General features: G+C 34.4%; 2 protein-coding genes and 1 non-coding gene across 3 annotated transcripts; 1 reads left to right on the forward strand and 2 right to left on the reverse strand.

The window, feature by feature from the left end:
* Nucleotides 1–315: 315 nt before the first annotated feature.
* LOC121222770 (small nucleolar RNA R71) lies at nucleotides 316–421 on the reverse strand. Its single transcript, XR_005920141.1, has one exon. It is a non-coding gene; the product is annotated as a small nucleolar RNA R71 (small nucleolar RNA).
* A 10,302-nt stretch (nucleotides 422–10,723) lies between these two features.
* On the reverse strand, nucleotides 10,724–11,443 carry LOC107915472 (uncharacterized mitochondrial protein AtMg00860-like). The gene has a single exon (XM_016844630.1). It carries the CDS (start codon nucleotides 11,441–11,443, stop codon nucleotides 10,724–10,726), a length of 720 nt encoding a protein of 239 aa, XP_016700119.1.
* Nucleotides 11,444–16,060: 4,617 nt separating this feature from the next.
* Nucleotides 16,061–20,046, forward strand: LOC107914867 (magnesium transporter MRS2-2). Its single transcript, XM_041102461.1, has 11 exons — nucleotides 16,061–16,585; nucleotides 16,681–16,710; nucleotides 17,399–17,537; nucleotides 17,660–17,781; nucleotides 17,905–17,979; nucleotides 18,720–18,944; nucleotides 19,023–19,067; nucleotides 19,215–19,259; nucleotides 19,345–19,374; nucleotides 19,484–19,603; nucleotides 19,714–20,046. The coding sequence occupies exons 1-11, from the start codon at nucleotides 16,346–16,348 to the stop codon at nucleotides 19,798–19,800; spliced, it is 1,158 nt and encodes a 385-aa protein (XP_040958395.1). The 5' UTR covers nucleotides 16,061–16,345; the 3' UTR covers nucleotides 19,801–20,046.
* Nucleotides 20,047–20,390: the final 344 nt, after the last annotated feature.

Here is a 20,390-nt window from a genome sequence, read left to right on the forward strand (position 1 = left end):
AAATTTGAGCCCATCACGTTCATGAGCTTGATTTTGGGCCTTGCGACTCGTATCACAGGTGCTTCAGACACTGGGTCAATTCAGTGGAATGCCTACTAAAGATCCTCACCTTCATCTAAGATTGTTCATGGAGGTGAGTGATTCCTTCAAGTTAGTCGAAGTATCTGAAGATGCATTACGATTAAAGTTACTCCCATATTCACTAAGGGAAAAACTAAGCCTGGTTGAACTCATTGCCACCAGATTCTATTACCACATGGCAAGAGTTAGTAGAAAGATTCCTCATGAAGTATTTCCCACCTACCAAGAACGCTAAGTTACAAAATGATATCACTACCTTTCAACAGATGAATGACGAGTCCTTGTATGAGGCATGGGAAAGGTTTAAAGAATTGTTACGAAAGTGCCCTTATTATGGAATCCCTCATTGCATCCAACTACAAACATTCTACAATGGTCTCAATGCTCACAAGAGAATGGTAGTAGACGCTTCTACTAACGGTGCTCTCCTTTCTAAGTCTTATAATGAGGCTTATGAAATCATTAAGAGAATTGCCAGCAACAATTACCAATGGCCAACCAATCGAGCAGCGCCAAGAAGACGAGTCATAGGAATACATGAAGTGAATGCTCTCACTACTAATGGGTTTAATAATTTTACAGCTCAACCACTGAATCAATTCGAAAATGTAGCTTGTGTTTATTGTGGGGAAGGGAACTTGTTTGAAGAATGCCCATCAAACCCAGAATTCGTGTATTACGTTGGTAACTAGAACCAGCATCGAGTAAGGTAAGGACTGCAATCAAATTTTTATAACCCATCTTGGTGAAACCACCCTAATTTTTCTTGGAATAACCAACTGGCTAGACCTAGTAACACTTATGCACAACCTAGATCGACCTAGCCACCTGTATTTACCCAAAAAGTTTAGAAAACAACCTTAAGTTGAACCTTCTAATAGTTTGAAAAACCTATTGAAGTCATGCATAACAAAAAATGATGCCTTAATCCAAAGCCAAGCAGCCACATTGAAAAACCTGGAAAACCAAATGGGCCAGCTTGTAACAAAACTTAGGAACCAACCACAAGGCACCTAGCCTAGTGATATGGAGAATTCAAGAAATCTAGGGAAAGAGCATTGTAAAGCATTAATATTGAGGAGCGGAAAAATGTTAGCGCCTAACATTGTCGAAGTTGAAGAAGAGCAAGCTGATGCTCAACATAAGGTGGAAGTTCAACCATGTGTTGAAACTCCAGCTTCACTAGAACTAGAATATGCAAAATCCGATAAGGTAATTCCTGAACCAGCTAACTCCTATAAACTAACACCTTTGTTAGATGTGGAAGTGCCATGACAAAAAAGTGCAGTTGAAAATCCTCCACCACCCTACCCTTAAAGACTTCACTAGCAGAAGCAAGAAGTCTAGTTTAAGAAATTCCTAGAAGTACTCAAGTAACTTCATATCAACATTCCGTTGGTTCAAGCACTTGAGCAGATTCCAAGCTACGTCAAATTCATGACGGATATCCTGTCCAAGAAACAAAGACTGGGAAATTTTAAGTTGGTATCTCTGAAGAAGGAATGCAATGCATATCTACAAGATATACTACCCCCAAATATGAAAGACCCTGGATGTTTTACCATACCTTGCAACATTGGAGCAACTTATTGTGGTAAGGCATTATGTGATTTGGATGCAAGCATCAACTTGATGCCATGTCTATATTTAGAAAGTTAGGGATAGGTGAAGTTAGATCTATTACGGTTACACTTCAGTTAGCAAACTGTTCTTTAGTACATCTGGAAGGAAATATCGAAGATGTAGTGGTACATGTAGAAAAATTTATTTTTCCTGGTGACTTTGTTATCTTTGACTTTGAAACAGATAAAGAGGTGTCAATCATTCTCGGAAAGCCTTTCTTAGCAACTGGAATGACCCTTATTGATGTGCAGAAGGGCAAGCTTACCATGTGTGTACAAGACGATTAGGTAACATTCAATGTTTTTAAATCTATGTGATTTCCTAATGCAATTTATGAGTGTTCTGCAGTATCTGAGATAGAGGATTTAGCTGTAGAATGGGAACTCATCTCTGTTGAGGAGCAATTGCAACAAGTTTTCATGCAGACCCTCCAAGTGACGAAGAGGGGGAGGAATTCACAATCCCACTTTGAATCATTAGAATTAGAAGGTAGAGATTATGTCCAACCAAAAGCGTCGATCGAAGAGCCACCTAAATTAGAACTTAAGGTACTTCCCTCACACTTAAAATATGTTTATTTAGGTAACTCTTCGGCTTTGTCTGTGATTTTTTTGATAAAATTAATTGAAAAATAGAAAGAGAAACTCATTCTAGTACTGAAACAATTTAAAAAGGCCATTGGATAGACTATAGCTGATATCCATGGTATTAGTTCATCCGTGTGCATGCACAAAATCATCCTAGAAGATGGCAAGAAAGGGACTATTGGTGGACAACAGAGACTGAACCCCATTATGAAGGACGTGGTAATGAAAGAAATCATTAAGTGGTTAGATACGAGTATAATTTACCCCATCTCAGATAGTTCATAGGTAAGTTCAGCTCAGTGCGTGCCAAAAAAAGGAGGTATTACGATCGTAGAGAATAAAAATAACAAGTTAATACCGACCAGAACAATTACGGGATGGAGAATTTGCATAGATTACTGAAAGTTGAACAAGGCGACTAGAAAAGATCATTTTCCTTTACCGTTCTTGGATCAAATGTTGGATAGACTCGCAGGGTAAGATTATTATTGTTTTCTAGATGTGTACTCAGGATACAATCAAATCACATTAGCACCGGAGGATCAACACAAAACAATATTCATATGCCCATAAGGTACATTCGCATTTAGACGCTTACCATTTGGTTTATGTAATGCACCTGCTACATTTCAAAGATTTATGATGGTTATTTTTACAGATATGGTACACTTATGACGATTACTTAGCCAATCTAACCAAGGCACTAAGGCGGTACGAAGAAACAAACCTTGTACTCAACTGGGAAAATTGTCATTTCATGGTACGAGGTCTTATTCTAATGCACCATATAACAAAACAAGGTAGATAAAGCCAAGGTAGATGTTATTGAGAATGTTATTGAGAAACTCCCACCTCTAACATCTGTAAAATGTGTTAGGAGTTTTTTGGACATGCCGAATTCTATCCATGATTCATCAAAGACTTCTCCAAAATTGCTAAAACCTTATGCAAATTATTGGAGAAGGACACAATCTTCAAATTTGATGAAGAATGTTTGAAAGATTTTAGTGACCTAAAGAATCGGTTAGTTTTGGCATCAATTATTGTTACACCAGATTGGGATTTTCCATTTGAGTTAGTGTGTGACACAAGTGACTTCGCGGTTGGAGCTGCGATGGGTCAGTAAAGGAACAAGGTTTTTCATCCCATCTTCGTACTCTGACGGAAGCTCAACTAAATTATACAGTAATAGAGAAAGAGTTACTTGCTATTGTATTTCCTTTTGACAAGTTTCAATCTTATCTTGTAGGTACCAAAGTGACTGTTTATACGGATCATTCGATAATTAAATACTTACTTGGCAAGAAAGATGCTAAGCCGAGATAGATTCGATGGGTACTTCTACTCCAAGAGCTCAATCTAAAAATTCAAGATCGAAAAGTGGTAGAAAACCAGGTACCAGATCACTTATCCAGATTGGAACTATAAGGAATTTTTTGCTTACACCCACCCAGGAGACATTCTTAGATGAGCACATACTCAAGGTAAATCATGTCCATAAGACCCCTTGGTTTTTTTAATTTTGCTAACTACTTAACTTGTGGTTTGATGTCGCTTGACATGACGTATCAACAAAAGAAAAAAAAATTCACGATGTGAAGTACTATTTTTAGGAAGAGCCATACCTATTTAAAAAGTGCGTAGATTAAATGATTAGGAGATGCGTGGCAGAAAATAAGATTCATGAAATTCTATATCATTGTCACGTAGCTCCAAGTGGGGGACACATCAGAGGTTCACGTACTATGGCAAAAGTATTGCAAGTCGGATTCTTTTGGCCAACTCTATTCAAAGATGCATATGTCTACGTAAAAAGTTGTGATCGATGCTAAAAGTTTGGAACATCACCAACAGAAATGAGATGCCCTGAACAAACATCATTGAGGTAGAATTATTTAATGTTTGGGGTATTGACTTTCTCGGCCTATTTTCTCATTCTTTTGGTCACAAGTATATATTGGTAGCAGTAGGCTATGTATATAAGTGGGTTGAGGCTAAGGCATATCTGAAGAACGATGCCAAGGTTGTAATGAAGTTTTTGCAGAAACATGTGTTCACAAGGTTTGAAACTCCTAGTGTTATCATTAGTGATGAGGGATCCCACTTTATGAACAAATGGTTTAAATAGTTGCTTAATAGACATGGATTGAAGCACAAGGTTGTTACAGCTTACCATCTATAGACAAATGGGCAAGCTGAACTGGCAAATAAAGAAATAAAAGGTATACTCAAGAAGGTAATTTGTCCAAATGGGCAGCATTGGACTAGAAGATTGGATGACGCTTTATGGGTCTACAGGACAGCATACAAAATACCTTTAGGGATGTCCCCCTATCGGTTGGTTTTTGGGAAAGCCTGTCACTTGCCCTTGGAATTAGAACATAAAGCCTATTAGGCTTTCCAACAACACAAATTGGATCTCAAGCTTGTTAAAGAGAAACAGATGCTTCAACTTAATGAGTTAGAACAATTCCGAACTTTCTCATATGAAAATGCCAAGTTACTTAAGAAGAGATTCAAAACATGGCATGACGAGCACATTTGAGTTTGAGAATTTGAAGCAGGTTAGCAAGTCTTGTTGTTCAATTCTAGATAAAGGTTCTTTCTTGGTAAGTTAAAATCACGTTGATCCAGCCCATTCTCTATTCATCAAGTCTTCCCATATCAGGTTGTTGAACTTCACGGTAAGGGAGGTAATTTTAGAGTTAACACTCAGCACTTGAAACATTATTGGGGGATAAATTTAAGCGGGATAAAACCTTGTCCATTTTACTCGATACTTAAATTTTTATTTTTCTTTTTAATAAAATACTTAGGCTATATATGTTTTTTAGATTAGTATGTTAAAATAAATTTTTTCTAGGAGATTGGAACTTTAGTGGGACCGCTTACGACCCCTCCAATCTTTCTTGGAAATTGATTTTAACAAAATCTTTCAAGAAAATATTTCCTAAGTGACAAAATATTTTTTTAACTTTTCAAATAAAAGGGTCAATTTTGTCCAAGTTTTAGTTTGCAGCTTAATTTTCAAATTATCCTTATGTCTAGGTAATTAATTGAATAATTTCTAACTATTGGATGTCATTTTTGTAAACATTAAATTTAGCTGTCTTTTTCTATACATATTTTTAAAACTAGCTAAAATAAAGGTTTTAAATTTTTAATAAATAAGATGATAACAACTAATATATAATTATATTTCATATAATATATATTAATTGCTATCAACTTTGTATAGGATTGGAATTGTTTAATATTTTATTTAAGAGTTTTATTTCTAATAAATAAGATAATATCAAGTAATATGTTAATATACTTTATATTATATATTAATGGATATTGTTTTTAAAATAAGATTAGGAGTTATAGTATTTTATTATTATTTTCTTTTAAGAGTTTGAGTTAAATTTCCCCAGTTTCATGCTTTAAGTAACTTCAATTTTTCTTATTTTCATTTGCATTTCATTACTTTCTATTGCATTTACTATCTTTAGCTTAAATAAAAACATCAATTCAACTCATCATTCCCTTTTTCATCATTTTACACTTTAAGTATGAAGATGCGGATCTTCAGTAGGAATCCCACTAAATTGACCCATATTTTGCTACATTTGGAACATGATAGGCTTCAACTTGAATTTTTTTCCTCGATTTTAGGCCTTCTTATACTCAAATTGAGCTCGTTGATTAAAGGAATGGCATATTTTCGAATGGCACAGTTCCTGTCGTCAGCAACAATAATCGGATTGTGAGTATTATAAGTGAATGCTCCTCCTTGATTTTGGTTTTGATTCTCGAAATTCATCTTTTCGATCCTTCTTTGGTTCGCTATTCTTCTCCTTTGTTTAAAAGTTCTTTCAATTTTAGGGTCTACGAGGAGTAAGTCAATAATTTGATCAATACTCATAAACACCTAAAACAAATACACACAAAAATTATTGGAATTAAAATTTAACAAAAAAGAATAGACCAAAATGCAAAAGTAACAACTTCACAAATAATGTCTTTTAAAACAGTCCCCGGCAATGACACCAAAAACTTGGAATGATGGAAATGTGCAAGTGTACACAATCGCAACAAGTAATAAGACATGGACTATTTAAGAAAAATATTTATGAAATGAAATCCAAACACTTTGGTGATTAAAAAAATATTTTGATTTTGAGGAAGTAATTAAAAACTAAAATTTAACTAAGTAAAATAAAATAAAATAAAAATAAAAGTTCCAATGCACGATTTCAAAAGATGAATTTAATCAAGATGACATAATTGTGTTAGATTAATTACATTTCTTAACTTAATATTACCAAAACAATGTTCATGTTATTATGAATAAATTCACGGCAACTTGGTAATTTGTTAACTATAGCACATATAGACTTACTAAATTAACTAATCTCTTAAACATATCACTATGTCAATTCAAACAATTAATCAATTCTAATACGCAAGTAAAATATTAAGTGAGGTAACAATATATACCTACATTGAAACAATTTAATCACAAAATTCTTACAAGTTATGCAAGGCTAATGTACCATTTAATACCGTCGCTAATTTAACCCTTAGCTAGCTTAGAAGATTAAACATGCACTAATTAAGTATTGTGTCAATTAATTGTAATTTCAATACAATTAATAATTAATTCATTAATTACCTCACAATTGTAGTGCAAGTATAACATGATCATGGTTTTACTTAATCAAACAATTTAGACTTATAACAACAAAAACATGATTTTAATAACTTAAGTGGATGAAATGCAATCAACCTAACACGAATTAAATTTAAGCCATGTTAATTAAATTTAGAATAAAAACATAACAAATATTCATAGATATATTCATAACAATAACAATAAAAGTTAAAGGATAGGGAACTAGAACCAAATCTGGTGTTTCTCCGAAGCTTGACTAGTTTGCTCTGCTCCTCATTCTCCGCTCGTTTTTGTTGAACCGAGGCTTCTACAAGCACTTGAATGCTAATACCCAAGGTGGTTGAATGAATTGTTTCCAAGAGGGAAATCGGCAAGGGGAATGGAAGGGAAAAATAGGAAATGAAAGAGAGAAAAGCAAGTGTAAGGGAGAGAAATGTAGAATGAAAGGCGTGAGAGGTGAGTTGAAATGAGTAGCAAAGGGGATATTTATAGGTGGGATTGGCTGCTAAAAATAGAAAAAAAAAATTAGCAGCCATAGACCCCCCTTAGCTAGCCAAACATGTGGCAAGTTTGAAGGTTTCAAACTTGCTAAATTTAGCTAAGGGCAAATCTACAAAACCTTGATAAGTAGAGGGGTTTGAATGAAATTTCAAGGAAACTTCAAGGGCTGATTTTCAAGTCAAATAATCAACTAATTTGAGTTGATAAGGCCAGCTTGTTGGACGGTTTTGGGCAGCCCTTTTGTAACACCCTACACCCAGCCTAGAAGTTACGACCGAATCTAGCAGTGTCACATTGAGGTGTTTAGTGTAAAACTTGTAGTCATTGAAATCCTTAAAATCAATTAATCATTTTGTTATTAAACGGTGATTCCAAAACGGATTGTTCATTTCCAAGCGTGCATCATTAAAAGCTAATCACTTTTAAAACGTTATAAATTTTCCAAAATCTCATTTATTGCAAAAGTTATTTTTTAGGAAATGTTACGAAAATGTGGTGTCTTTGAAAACAGTTACTTTTTGAAAGCCCGTCTTTTTTTACAACTAGCAGTTTATATCAAACTAAGTAAATAAAAACCTCAATTTAAAGTTTATAACTTTAAATAGGCCTTTTTACATAAAAATACCCAAATCCAGTTACTTATAAATCAAAAGCTAAAAATGAAAGCTGATACGGTTGTGTGGCCATCATCGAGTCCCTTGCAGCACCGACCCGCCTATAACTAGGGATTACCTGTATAGTTAAACAGAGGGGTGAGTTTACGAAAACTCAATGTGTAAACCCCTAACAAGCAAACAGTCAATTAAACAGCAGATAAATGCAGTTTGGGCCTAAGCCCATTACAGTAACAGTTCAGTTCAGTGTGGGCCTAAACCCTTTCCCCTAATAGTAAACGATTAGGCTTGAGCCCATTACAATGCCAATAATTAGTAGGATTTCGGCCTATAATAGTCACAGATATCAGTCATACAACGAACAGTATGTAATATCATTAATCGATGCAGTAATAGTACAAAATCATTAATCAGTGCATATATGCAGTTAGAAATCCTACCCAATCCAACATCTACACACCACTCCATTCCGCCAAACATACCATGTGGGGATAAAATTGACCCACCCAGCCAGACACACCAAGGTTAGCACCGGTTGCGGCACTAAACAGTATTACAGCAAAGCTGCCAGTAAAATAAACGACATAAGCCATCAGTAGGTCTATAGTCATCTTGGGCGACCCGTGCAACCTTATCAGTACGATGCACTTTCTCCAAATATAACAACACATCCCCATGTAATATATCGTGACATAATATCATACGTGGATGCAAAATGTCATGCTCAGTCATAGTCATACATATCATAGAGCAAATCAGTCATACATAACATAAGGCCATAACAGTCATTTCATCTCCTAGGGGTATAACAGTCATTTTATGCTATGGGGGTATTTCGATCATTTTACCCTATAGGGGTATTTCGGTCATTTTAACCTATGGGGGTATTTCGGTCATTCTACCCTATGGAGGTATTTCGGTCATTTTACCCTATGGGGGTATTTCAGTCATTTTACCCTATGAGGGTATTCAGGTCATTTTATCCTATAAGGGCATTTTGATCATTCTACTCTATAGGGGTATTTCGGTCATAATAGTGTAAATGGGCCCAAGACCCATTACTCGACCCAAGTGGGCCCACACGCTCGTGTGGGCCGTTCAGCCCAGATTTCACCACGGTTATGAGATCTACACAACCCAGTCCAGAATTTGCCACAAATCGTGGATTTTATCCATGTGAGGCCCACAAGCCCATTGAGCCCACACGACCCATTTCGGCCTAATGTGGCCCATTACGGCCTAAGCCCATGAAAATGCTCATGGAGGCCTCTACAATTTATCGCCCATGATTCGAATGTTTGGCTTTCCACACGAGCGATCGCACACTCGTGTGGTCTCAACGCCGTATTTCAACTTTTCAGCTTTTGTCATTCTACAGTTACAGTGGGGTAGTTACACACCTGATGCGATTTGCAGATTCCCTTCGTTTCAAACACTCTTATTCTGAAAATCAATGATCGCACCCTTGGTTCCCACGCAATGTGTCAATCAACCTCGACCACTACCAGTTAGGAATGGAAGCAATACAGGTTGGAGAAAGCTACGAAAACCTTGAAAACCTCACCGATCTCCCATCGAGAGCAAGGAACAAATGAGATGATATATATCTCTCCACAACAACAACCTCACCAAATCCCAATATTCTCTCCTCAAATCTCTCCAAATATCCCTCCTCAAATCTCTCCATGACCAATTCAAACTCCATTTAGCGGTATTTCAATCCAACTCTACCACCCACACGAATTAGGTAGCAAAATAAATACTCCCTTTTTGATGCACCACCACTCAAACCTTAGACCCCATGTACACTCCACACGCCCCTTACCACTAGACCAACAACTCCTTTGTATCATATTTTAACCATAATAATTTAAGAACCTACTATCTAGATCCAAGGATTTTATTCACTTAAAATAAAAATTTGGCATAAGCCAAGGCATGAACCCTTGACTTCTTAGACACTTCCAAACACTCCTAAATCACTTAACCACTGAAGCAGACATTCATTTATGTCACTTCTTTGCACAACTAAATATTTACGTGCAGTCTCCTAACTGTTCCCTTGTTCAAAACCTATTTCTTCTAGGCCCAAAATTCGGGGTGTTACACCTTTTGCTTGATTGGATTGGTCTTCTCAATTCAGCACAACTGGGTCTCCTTTCATAATTTAATTAATACTAATTATTTAACCCAAAATAAATTGGATTATAATTAAAATTAATTATATTATGAATTAATATTCATAATTTGGACCATTTTAGGCTGAAAAATTAATTCGCCTTGATGCTTCAAAAATCGCTCCTTGATTTTGTGCTTCTAACACTGTCTATGGAGCCAATTTTCACCCTTTGTGTGAATCTGTCGAAAATAAATAAAAATTTATCAAAATTAATTAAAATTAAATATGTTAATAATTTAAGTACAATTTAATTATTTTAGAATTATATTATATTTTTCAACAAGAATTACTACGAGATTGCATGAATTTGAGTTAAAAATGGTACAAAAAGTCTATATATTTTTGTGTTTCCACAAGCTGCAACAATCTTCCTTCTTAAAGCATCTGCTACCACATTAGCCTTTCTAGGATGGTACTCAATTGCCAGATCATAATCTTTTAGAAGCTCCATCCAACATTGTTGGCACAAATTCAAATCCTTCTACATCATCAGATACTTTAAACTCTTATGGTTTGAAAACATACGACATTTCTCCCTATAAAGGTAATGTCTCCAAATCATTAGTGTCAATACTACTACTGCAAGCTCTAAGTCATTAGTTGGATAATTCTTTTCATGTGGCTTGAGTTGGCGAGATGCATATGCCACAACCTTTCCTCTTTGCATAAGCATACATCCTAGCCTATTAAGAGATACATTCGTGAACACAGTATACTCCACACTAGATTCTGGTTGGGCTAAGATAGGAGCTTCAATTAGAATAGCTTTCAAATTATCAAAACTTTTCTGACAAGCCTTTGTCCATTTGAACTTTTCTTTCTTCCTTAACAACCGCGTGAGAGGTGTCGCCAACATGGCGAATCCTTTTACAAACGTTCTGTAGTAACCTGCCAAACCCAAGAAGCTGCGTACCTTAGTAACGTTCTTTTGTGTATTCCAATCAAGCACGGCTTTAACTTTATCAGTATCTACCTTAATACCTTCAATAAAAATAACATGACCAAGGAAATGAACTTCAATTAGGCAAAATTCACATTTGCTGAATTTGGCGTACAACTTGTTCTCGTGTAAAGTTCTTAGCACAATCCTTAAGTGCTCATCATGATCAGCCACGCTTCTTGATTCAGAGGAATCCATAATGTACGCCAAGTTAGCATCTACACTCTTAACCAATAAGTTTTTGGCAGATACTATAGACATTATTCTACTCGCCAAACTGGTCTGTACGCCAAGCATCAACACATCTTTGCCTTTTATAGTCAACAAACGTACACCACCAGCTCGATAGTCAACTACAACATTATGTCTGGTCAATCAATCTAACTCGAGAATAGCATCAAACTCATGAAAGCTTAACAACAACAAATCCACCAAAAAGATGTGTTCACCACAAATCAATGGATAGTTCTTAATAACTCTATTAACCATCGTACTTTGACCAAGAGCGTTGGTTAGTAATACATTTGTCTTAGAATAATCAACTTCAAGATTCAAACCTTATATGACTTTAGTGCAGATGTATGAATGGGCTGCCCCCGGATCTATTAATGCATGAATGTTGTTTCCAAGAAAGGAAAAATTACTCGTTATAACCTCTGGAAAATCAACCTCTTCTTTGACTTTCATCACATATGCTCTGGCAGATACTCTAGAGCTGGGCTTGGTGAAACTCTTTTTTGAAGCCCCCAAAACTGATCCTAGTTTTACTGCCACACCTGATCTCGCTTCTTGCTAAAAATTTTGAGGCCTACGCGTAGATTGTTCACCTTAATCTTGGAGGGACAGCCTCTAAGCTGATGGTCTAAAGACCCACACCGAAAACAAGCTCCAGTATGCCTCTAGCATTCTTCTCTATGATTTCTTCCACAGTGCTCGTAAATTGAATTCCTCATCATTCTAGATCCACCTATACTTGCCATCGAGGTAGGTTGTCAACCACCTCCATCTCGCCTGAAACTCATAGGTTGTGAATCTGTCCTAGCTTCTATCTTTCGGCTTCTTAAAATTCAACGTGAGTGGTGGACTAGTAAATCCACACTTCAATCTTTCTCTGTCATACACCCTACTCTTCTTTTGAACTATCATCTCTATTTTGTGAGTCTTGGTTGTCATGGCCACTAAACTTTTACATTTTAATGTTGCCACTAGGGCGCGAATTTCATCTCTTGAGCCCTATTCAAACTTCACACAGAAAGCTTTCTCGATCTAAAACATATCTTTTGCATAATGACTGAGTCTAACAAACTCCCGTTCATATTCTATCACTGACATTTGTCCTTGCTTGACATACAAGAACTCTTTTTTCATCAACTCAACGTACATCTAGTTCACATACCTTTCTTGGAATTTCTCCAAAAAGAATTCCCAATCTATCAACTCTTCAAGGGTCACACTTGTTAGCATTTACCACCATTGATACGCATCCCCCTCTAGCAAGGAGACTACACACAAGAGGCTATCCACCGTCATGCACTTTAACTCCTCAATACTCTAAAGATGCATGATAACCATTGTTCTGCCACTGTGGTATCATCATCTTTGTCTCCCATAAATTCCTTGGTGCCTCTTTTTCTTATTTCTCTCACCGGATCACCCTTGGATTGGGTTACAGTTGGTACTAGAGGTACATGAGGCATTGGTTATACTATTTTTGGTTAAGAGTGCAGAGGTTAGGGTGCTTGAGTTGTCCCCATGAACTGGTCAAACATCTGACTCATCATGGTGAAGAAGACATTTTGAAAAGCATTTCCAATAGCAGCTAGATTAGTTGTAGGAGTTTTCTCCTAAGCTAGAGGTACATGGCTTTCAATCTCCTCAACAATTACTTCTCTTGATCCTTCTGAGATTTTCTTTAACAACTACAATAAAATTCAGATTAGATAAAATTACAGGACTAAGCCAGAGATGTATCATGCATGGCGAGGCATGACATAACTTTCAATTTTTGAGAATCGGCTCAACCTTAGCTTTGATACCAAAACTTGTAACACCCACGCCCAATATAATCTCTGAATTCGAGTATGGTAAGTCACAACGTAAAACCATTTAGGTTTAACAAAAATACTTGAAATTTTTTTAAAGGTTTAAAGTCTTAGCGTATACCCCATTATAATAGCAAATAACAATTAAAATAGTAATATGCCAATAGAAATGTGTTTAGACAAACATCTGGCAGAAGTCTTATAAAAGTTACACGGTTATATAAAACATATGATGGGTTATTCCCATACAATAGTTTGAAGTGCATCGTTGGCGGTTAAAACAACATTCAAAACCATTTGTCGTATAAGCTAATAAGACAATCTCATAGACCATGATATATTAGATTAAATACATAAATCAAAAGTTTATAAAAACTCTCATAAAACCGTATCTTGACAAAAGTGGTAAATCATTATAAAAGTAGTAAATTACTATATATATTATATTTTTAAAATTTATATTTCCTATTATTTTTAATTGTGTTTAGTTAATTTCTAATATTAGCTTCTTAAAAAAATAAAGAAAAGGGAAGTGTATTGAATTGAATAAGTTCAACCATATATAAAATAATTAATAGATGTGGAATGTCTCTATGTTTAAAAGATGAAAGCTTTGGTTAGGAAGTTTAGGGATAAATTTGATAGAATATGTAAGTATTGAGGACTAAATGTGTTATTAGAAAAAGGCTTTTCGTTATCAATTTAATGGCGACTGACCAAAACATGAATGTATTCAAACGGTAGTGCTTAAATTGAAAAATTTTAAAGTTAGGTAACCAAAAATAATATAAGCATAATTGAATAATCATCTGTATAATTTATCCAAATAAGTTTCGATGTTTTGTAGGCTAAAAATAATATAACAACGTTTTTTTGACATGTACAATAACTTTCTCTCTTGCTTTTAATAAAAAATAATTGTTTAAAAGAAATTTTACAAAATTAAACATTTGATTATTTTTTTTCATTTTATAGGTATAATTGTATTAAAAATAAGATTGTAATGTAAAATTGTATCAAATCATATTTATCGTAAAAAAATATTTTTAATTTTGAAATTTATATTTAAAATTTATTTGGGTGAGAGGTGAGATTGACTCCCATGATATTAAAAATGATGGTCGCATTGAAATTAATTGTTATAATTATTATATTGGATGCAATAATGAAATTAATAAAAAATGAGAGAAATGTTTGGATTCAATTGTAAATATATAGCGAGGTGAATTCATTGAACAAGAAGGAAAAACATTTGTAAATAATAAAGTTTTTGAAATTATTTAAAATTTGTAAAGTTAATCGCTTATATTTAATAAATGGAAATCTATTAAAAGTAATCATATAATAAATATCATTTTATTAGGTTATCTTGTAAAATTAAATTTATGTATTTATTTTAAATATTTATGAATTAAAAAAATTATTTGATGAAATGAGATAATAAAAAAGAAGTTTAAATTTATAAGTACGAATGATTTTGTTTACTTATCTTTTTAAGGATAAAATATACATCGGAGTGAAAATAGTCCATGGAAAAAAGGAGTTTGATGCGTTTGAAATCTCAAATTCACTTGCTTAGGTGTTTTCTAAGATCAAACCAATTAGAGATAATTGGCCATCCAAAGGGAACTTTAGAGTTAATAATTGGAGGGATCAAACCGGTAATAATGTGAATTTTTCTTTTAAAAGTATAGTTAGGGGTGTGCAAAATTCGGGTAAAACCGAAAAAATTCGGTTAACCGACCAAATTCGGTTAATCGGTCGGTTAACCGAATTTTTTCGGTCGGGGGTCGGTTAATTATTTTTTAATTTTTCGGTTAACGGTTAATTTGGTTCGAAACCAGTCGGTTAACCGAATTTTTTTGGTTAACCGAAAAAATTAATAAATAAAATTATAATATATAAATAGGCCCACTATTCACCTAAACTCAATCTAAACCCAAGTATTCAACCCAATCCAATTACCCAACCCAACCCAATCATAGAATTAAATTACAAATAATTTAATAAATAACAATAAAATTTTAAAACTAAGGCTAAAACTAAAGTCTAAAAGTCTAAAAATAATTTAATTATGCAGTGATTCAATTTGGTTAATTTGGTTAATTCGGGTAATTCGGGTAATTCAGTTAATTCGGGTAATTCGGTTAATTCGGTTAATTTTTAACCAAAAATAAAAAAACATATAATTTTCGGTTAATTCGGTTAACCGGCCGAATTAACCTAAAAATTTTCGGTTCGGTTAACGGTTAAAGATTTTGAAAGGTTGGTTAATTCGGTTAATATTATTTCGGGTCGGTTAACCGGTCGGTTAACCGAATGAACACCCCTAAGTATAGTTACAAAGAGTGGCTACCAAGGGGGCCCGCTTGCCCTGGTCCCTACTGATCATTTTTTTCCTTTTAGATGCTCTTAAATCTGTAAATTTATAACTTAATTTATAGTAAAATTATATTTTGACAGTCAATAATGATAAAATTGTACTTTAGTCTTACAAAAAAATATAATTTAATTTTGACTCTAAAATAATTTTACCTAATTATAAGTATAATTATAAATTCAATTACAAATAATACAAATTCGAATAACTATAGTAAGGATTAATTATTAAAAAGTACAATTGAATTTATAGCTGAAACACATTCAAATTTAAACTTGAATAATTTTGGAAAAGACTTGCACATTATAAAACTTAAACTAGAATAAAATCTGGACGGAGATTTAAATTGCTGATAATAAGGGGACTTGATTTAATTAGATTATTATATAGGGATTAAATCGCATTTTCAATAAAGTAAAGGGACAAGAAATGAAGCCCACCTCATGCATATTATTTACGCAGTTAAAATTTAAAATATTCTTTAACAAGAATAAATTCCCAGCGTCCCCAAAGCCAGGTTTTCATGTTCTATTTCGATCCAAACTCCAAAGCCACCCACCTTTCTTAAAAAAGAGCAGCTCTCTTATTAAACATCAGAAAGAATAGAAGAAGACCTTTAAGTTCATGTGAAAATGGGGAAATTTTGAAGTGTTTTGAAAAAAAAAAAACAGTTCTCTTCGTTGCTAGATTTTTGAAAAGCGGAGGTCGTTGGGTGGGAGTAGTTGAGTGTGATGGTAAGAAATGGTGCACGTGGTGCCGGCGGACCCTCAGGCGGTAGTGGCGGTGAAGAAGAAGGCGCAGTCTTCTCGAAGTTGGGTCCTTCTTGATAGCACGGGGGAGACTACCGTGCTTGACGTCGACAAGTATGCTATCATGCATCGAGTAAACATTCATGCCCGAGATTTACGCATACTCGACCCTCTCTTGTCTTACCCTTCCACCATTCTCGGTCGCGATGGAGCTATTGTCTTAAATTTAGAGGTTCCATTTTGTCTACTCTTTCTGAAAAAAAGATTTTAAAGAACTTTTTTAATCTTTTTTTTGCTTATTTTGTTTTTGTGGTTTTGGATTTGCAGCATATCAAGGCAATTATTACTTCTGAGGAGGTTAGTGGGTTTTTCTCCCTTTTTCCCAATTCAGTCGATCTTTTCTTTTAAAAGAAATAAAAAATAAAAAAACTTTAATTTCTGAGTTCTTCATGATATTTGGGATTTGGGAGATGAAGCTGAAGTTGCTTATGAGTACTGTGGTTTGATTGATTGCTTTTGTTTGAGTTCTAGCTTTTGACTAAACATTTTTCTTGTTTGTTTTTGTAGATAATGTTAGATCTTGAATTTGTCTATTTCATTTCTTGGATTCTATAGACTACTGCCTGCTATTGGATTTAGTTCTTTAATCGGTGGAGTGGAGTTTGCTAATTTGGTTCTATAGTGAAAGGATTAGGAGCTGAAGTGGAATTAGAGATAAACAAAAGTAGTTCTGCCTTTTTTCTCGGATAGAAACTTGCTTGGAACAATTTTCTGTGGTTAGTTCATAATATTTAGTGCTCTATAGGGAAATTAAAGTTGAAGAAGGACGAACTGTCAGAATAATGCTTTATATGAACCCGAACAAACATCAATTATTGTTTATGAAACTCTATTTGAGTTCTTAAGTTTGGAGTACTATGCCTTTAGGATGATATAATCTACTTGTCTGGGCAATTTGTGCTGCTTTGGGTCTTCGTTGATCAAGTTTGCTGTTCAGTTTAGCTCATAAACTCGATGAAAATAAATCATATTGTACTTGAAATAGGTTTTGCTTCGAGATCCATCTGATGAAAATGTTGTCCCTGTTGTTGAAGAACTTAAGAGACGTTTGCCTCCAGTGAATGCTATTCAGCAAGGTCAGGACTACACTGGTGGACAAAATGATGTTGAGGGTGACGAAGATGGTATGTCTTCTTGTACATCAATAAGCTAGGTTGATTAACCGCGGAAACTCATTTGGCATATTAAGCTTTCATCCTTAATATAACGTTTTTGACATCTAAACCATATGCTCCATGCCATGCAGAGTCTCCGTTTGAATTCCGAGCACTGGAGGTTGCTTTGGAATCTATTTGTAGTTTTCTAGCAGCACGTACACTAGAACTAGAGACTGCAGCTTATCCTGCTTTAGACGAGCTTACCTCCCAGGTAATTGTTATTTCACATTCACCTTTATAGTTTTACATATCTTGAATATTTTTGTTGTCTGCCTGCCTTTCATCTGGGCTGTGTTCATGCTGTATTACAATTTGTGAAATACACTGTATGCAGATTAGTAGTCGTAATTTGGATAGAGTTCGTAAATTGAAGAGTGCAATGACCAGATTGACTGCTCGGGTACAAAAGGTAATAATGGGTACTTCATTCGTGTTGATATGTGTATGTGAAACTTTTGTTATTTTATCATATGCAGTATTGTCTATATGGTAATTACAGGTATATCTAGTAATGCATTCTTCAGATTTTCACCTTCTAGAAACGCTGATTATTAAATGGACTAAGTAATTTATCATTCTAAGGGATTGATGAGTTCAGCTATGATCAAAATAACTAGCTCTTGACCTAAGGGAAAACCAAACTGATTTGTATCGCTTAACATATAGATTGATGAAAATGCTTAATTTTCTTTTTAGAAAGAAAAATGTTTGATTACGATGGCTGGCCAAGCCAAATTTTTATAGGCTGAAACCCTAAATGAACCCAGAAGAAATAGAAGTCCTAAGTTTTGATGTCGTTCGGCCAATGAGACTGAAGTTTCTTCCAACCTAACCTTAAATGACATCAATGAACCAATAAATTTATTGTAATGATGTATTGCAGCCAATGAATTATTCTTCAGAGTCATCTTTATACATAGAACATACAGCATGTGAAGAAACACTATTGTCCATTTCTTGGATCCACTCTTTTACTCATGTCAGTATTCCTGAAAGTCATCAGCTCTATTATCCGAATAGTCCATTACTTGCTTGCATATTACAGACAGACATTCCTAGATTGTAATGGAGGCTGGAAGTGAAAAAACATTTGTTTCAGTAGTTACATTAAGTGACAAGGAACACTGTTGTGATCATTGATTTTTGTAGGTAAGGGATGAACTTGAACAACTACTGGATGATGATGATGATATGGCTGACCTTTATTTGTCGAGAAAGTTGGCTGGAACTTCACCTGTTAGTGGGTCAGGTGCTGCAAATTGGTATCTTGCCTCTCCTACCATAGGATCAAAGATTTCTAGAGCAAGTAGAGCAAGTATAGCAACAGCTCGTGGAGATGAGAATGATGTCGAGGAGCTTGAAATGTTGTTGGAGGTTACACCAATGATTTACTTCTCATGTTAAAGGATTTGTCTACCCTAAAGTCTAAGTTGGTAATAATCCGTTTTGCAGGCCTACTTTATGCAAATTGATGGAACATTGAACAAATTAACAACGGTACTCTTTCCCTTGTACCCTTTTTTTTTTCTTATAATTAGCTTGTTCTCCAGTATTAAGAAATACAGGAATTGGTTTTGACTTTTGTCTATTATTTTCTGAAATCTAGATTCTAAAGTTTTAGCTGTTTAATTTGAAATTATGCAGCTGCGTGAATATATTGATGATACAGAGGATTACATCAATATTCAGGTTTGTGTCATCATAAGCTTGAAAAACACAAAATTTCAATTGAATCTGTTGCGCTGTGTACCATGATTTTCTTTTCTTTTTGCAGCTTGACAACCACCGAAACCAGCTAATCCAGGTCTGTCAAAGTTCTTTCTATAACATATTCCAGTGATGATAATTTTTCACTTAGAGCTCTAAGTAACTATGACAATGTAACAATTGAAACTGATACTAAAATTTTGCAGTTAGAGCTCTTTCTAAGTTCAGGAACTGTGTGTTTATCCATCTATTCTTTAGTGGCTGCAATATTTGGGATGAACATTCCATATACGTGGGATACTAACCATGGATACATGTTTAAATGGGTGAGCAAAGTGTTTCATCTGTTAAAAGTATTATATATCAATTTTAGACAGACTTTTTGACTCTGTGTCCGGTGATTGATCGTTCATTCGATCTCATGTTTGTGTGATAGGTGGTCATTGTCTCTGGGATATTTTGTGCAACTCTGTTCATACTCATCATGTCCTATGCTCGGCTGAAGGGTTTGGTTGGATCTTGAGACTCTCACAATACTACATTTAATGATGTTCTTGCAGGAAAGCTTGCTGGCCATTCTCTGCATGTGAACTACTGTAAGTCAATCAATGAAGAAGATTTTTCTGAACAATCAAGACAAAAAAATTAATAATATAAAGAGAAATTTGTAATCTCTCTCTTTTTTTTAAAATTATTGATAAATACAGAGCATGGAATTGGAAAACTATTCAAAAGAAAGGAAATAATACAACATATATAGTTCTATGCATTATTTTTCTTTTTAATTTCTTCGTATTTCAGTTAATTATGTGCATTTAGTCGGTTCAATTTATGCGGATTTTAGATATCCATAATTGAATAAATTAATTAACCAAGCAAAAGTTAAACTGAACCGTTCGACTTTATTGCCAAAATTGAAATAATTAAACCAATTTTTTTCGGTTCGTTTCGATCAGTTTATTCGAGTTTGACCGTCTTTTTTGCTTTTTAAGATTTATTTATGTATATAACAAGATTTTTATTATACAAATGTTGATTGAATAAAATTATTAGATTTATTATCATACAATTTGATAAAAATAAATAAATTATTTTGCAACCCGTTTCAGTTTG

The sequence above is a fragment of the Gossypium hirsutum genome, chromosome D10, assembly GCF_007990345.1.
Source record: "Gossypium hirsutum isolate 1008001.06 chromosome D10, Gossypium_hirsutum_v2.1, whole genome shotgun sequence".
NCBI classification, from domain to species: Eukaryota; Viridiplantae; Streptophyta; class Magnoliopsida; order Malvales; family Malvaceae; genus Gossypium; species Gossypium hirsutum.

Excerpts from the sequence above, each read along its gene's own strand:
- LOC107915472 (XM_016844630.1), bottom strand. The coding sequence starts at position 11,443 with ATGTCTATAGTATCTGCCAAAAACTTATTGGTTAAGAGTGTAGATGCT.
- LOC107914867 (XM_041102461.1), top strand. The coding sequence starts at position 16,346 with ATGGTGCACGTGGTGCCGGCGGACCCTCAGGCGGTAGTGGCGGTGAAG. Across the intron at positions 16,586-16,680 it reads CTATTGTCTTAAATTTAGAG|CATATCAAGGCAATTATTAC; the intron begins GTTCCATTTTGT and ends TTGGATTTGCAG. Across the intron at positions 19,604-19,713 it reads ATGGATACATGTTTAAATGG|GTGGTCATTGTCTCTGGGAT; the intron begins GTGAGCAAAGTG and ends TTTGTGTGATAG.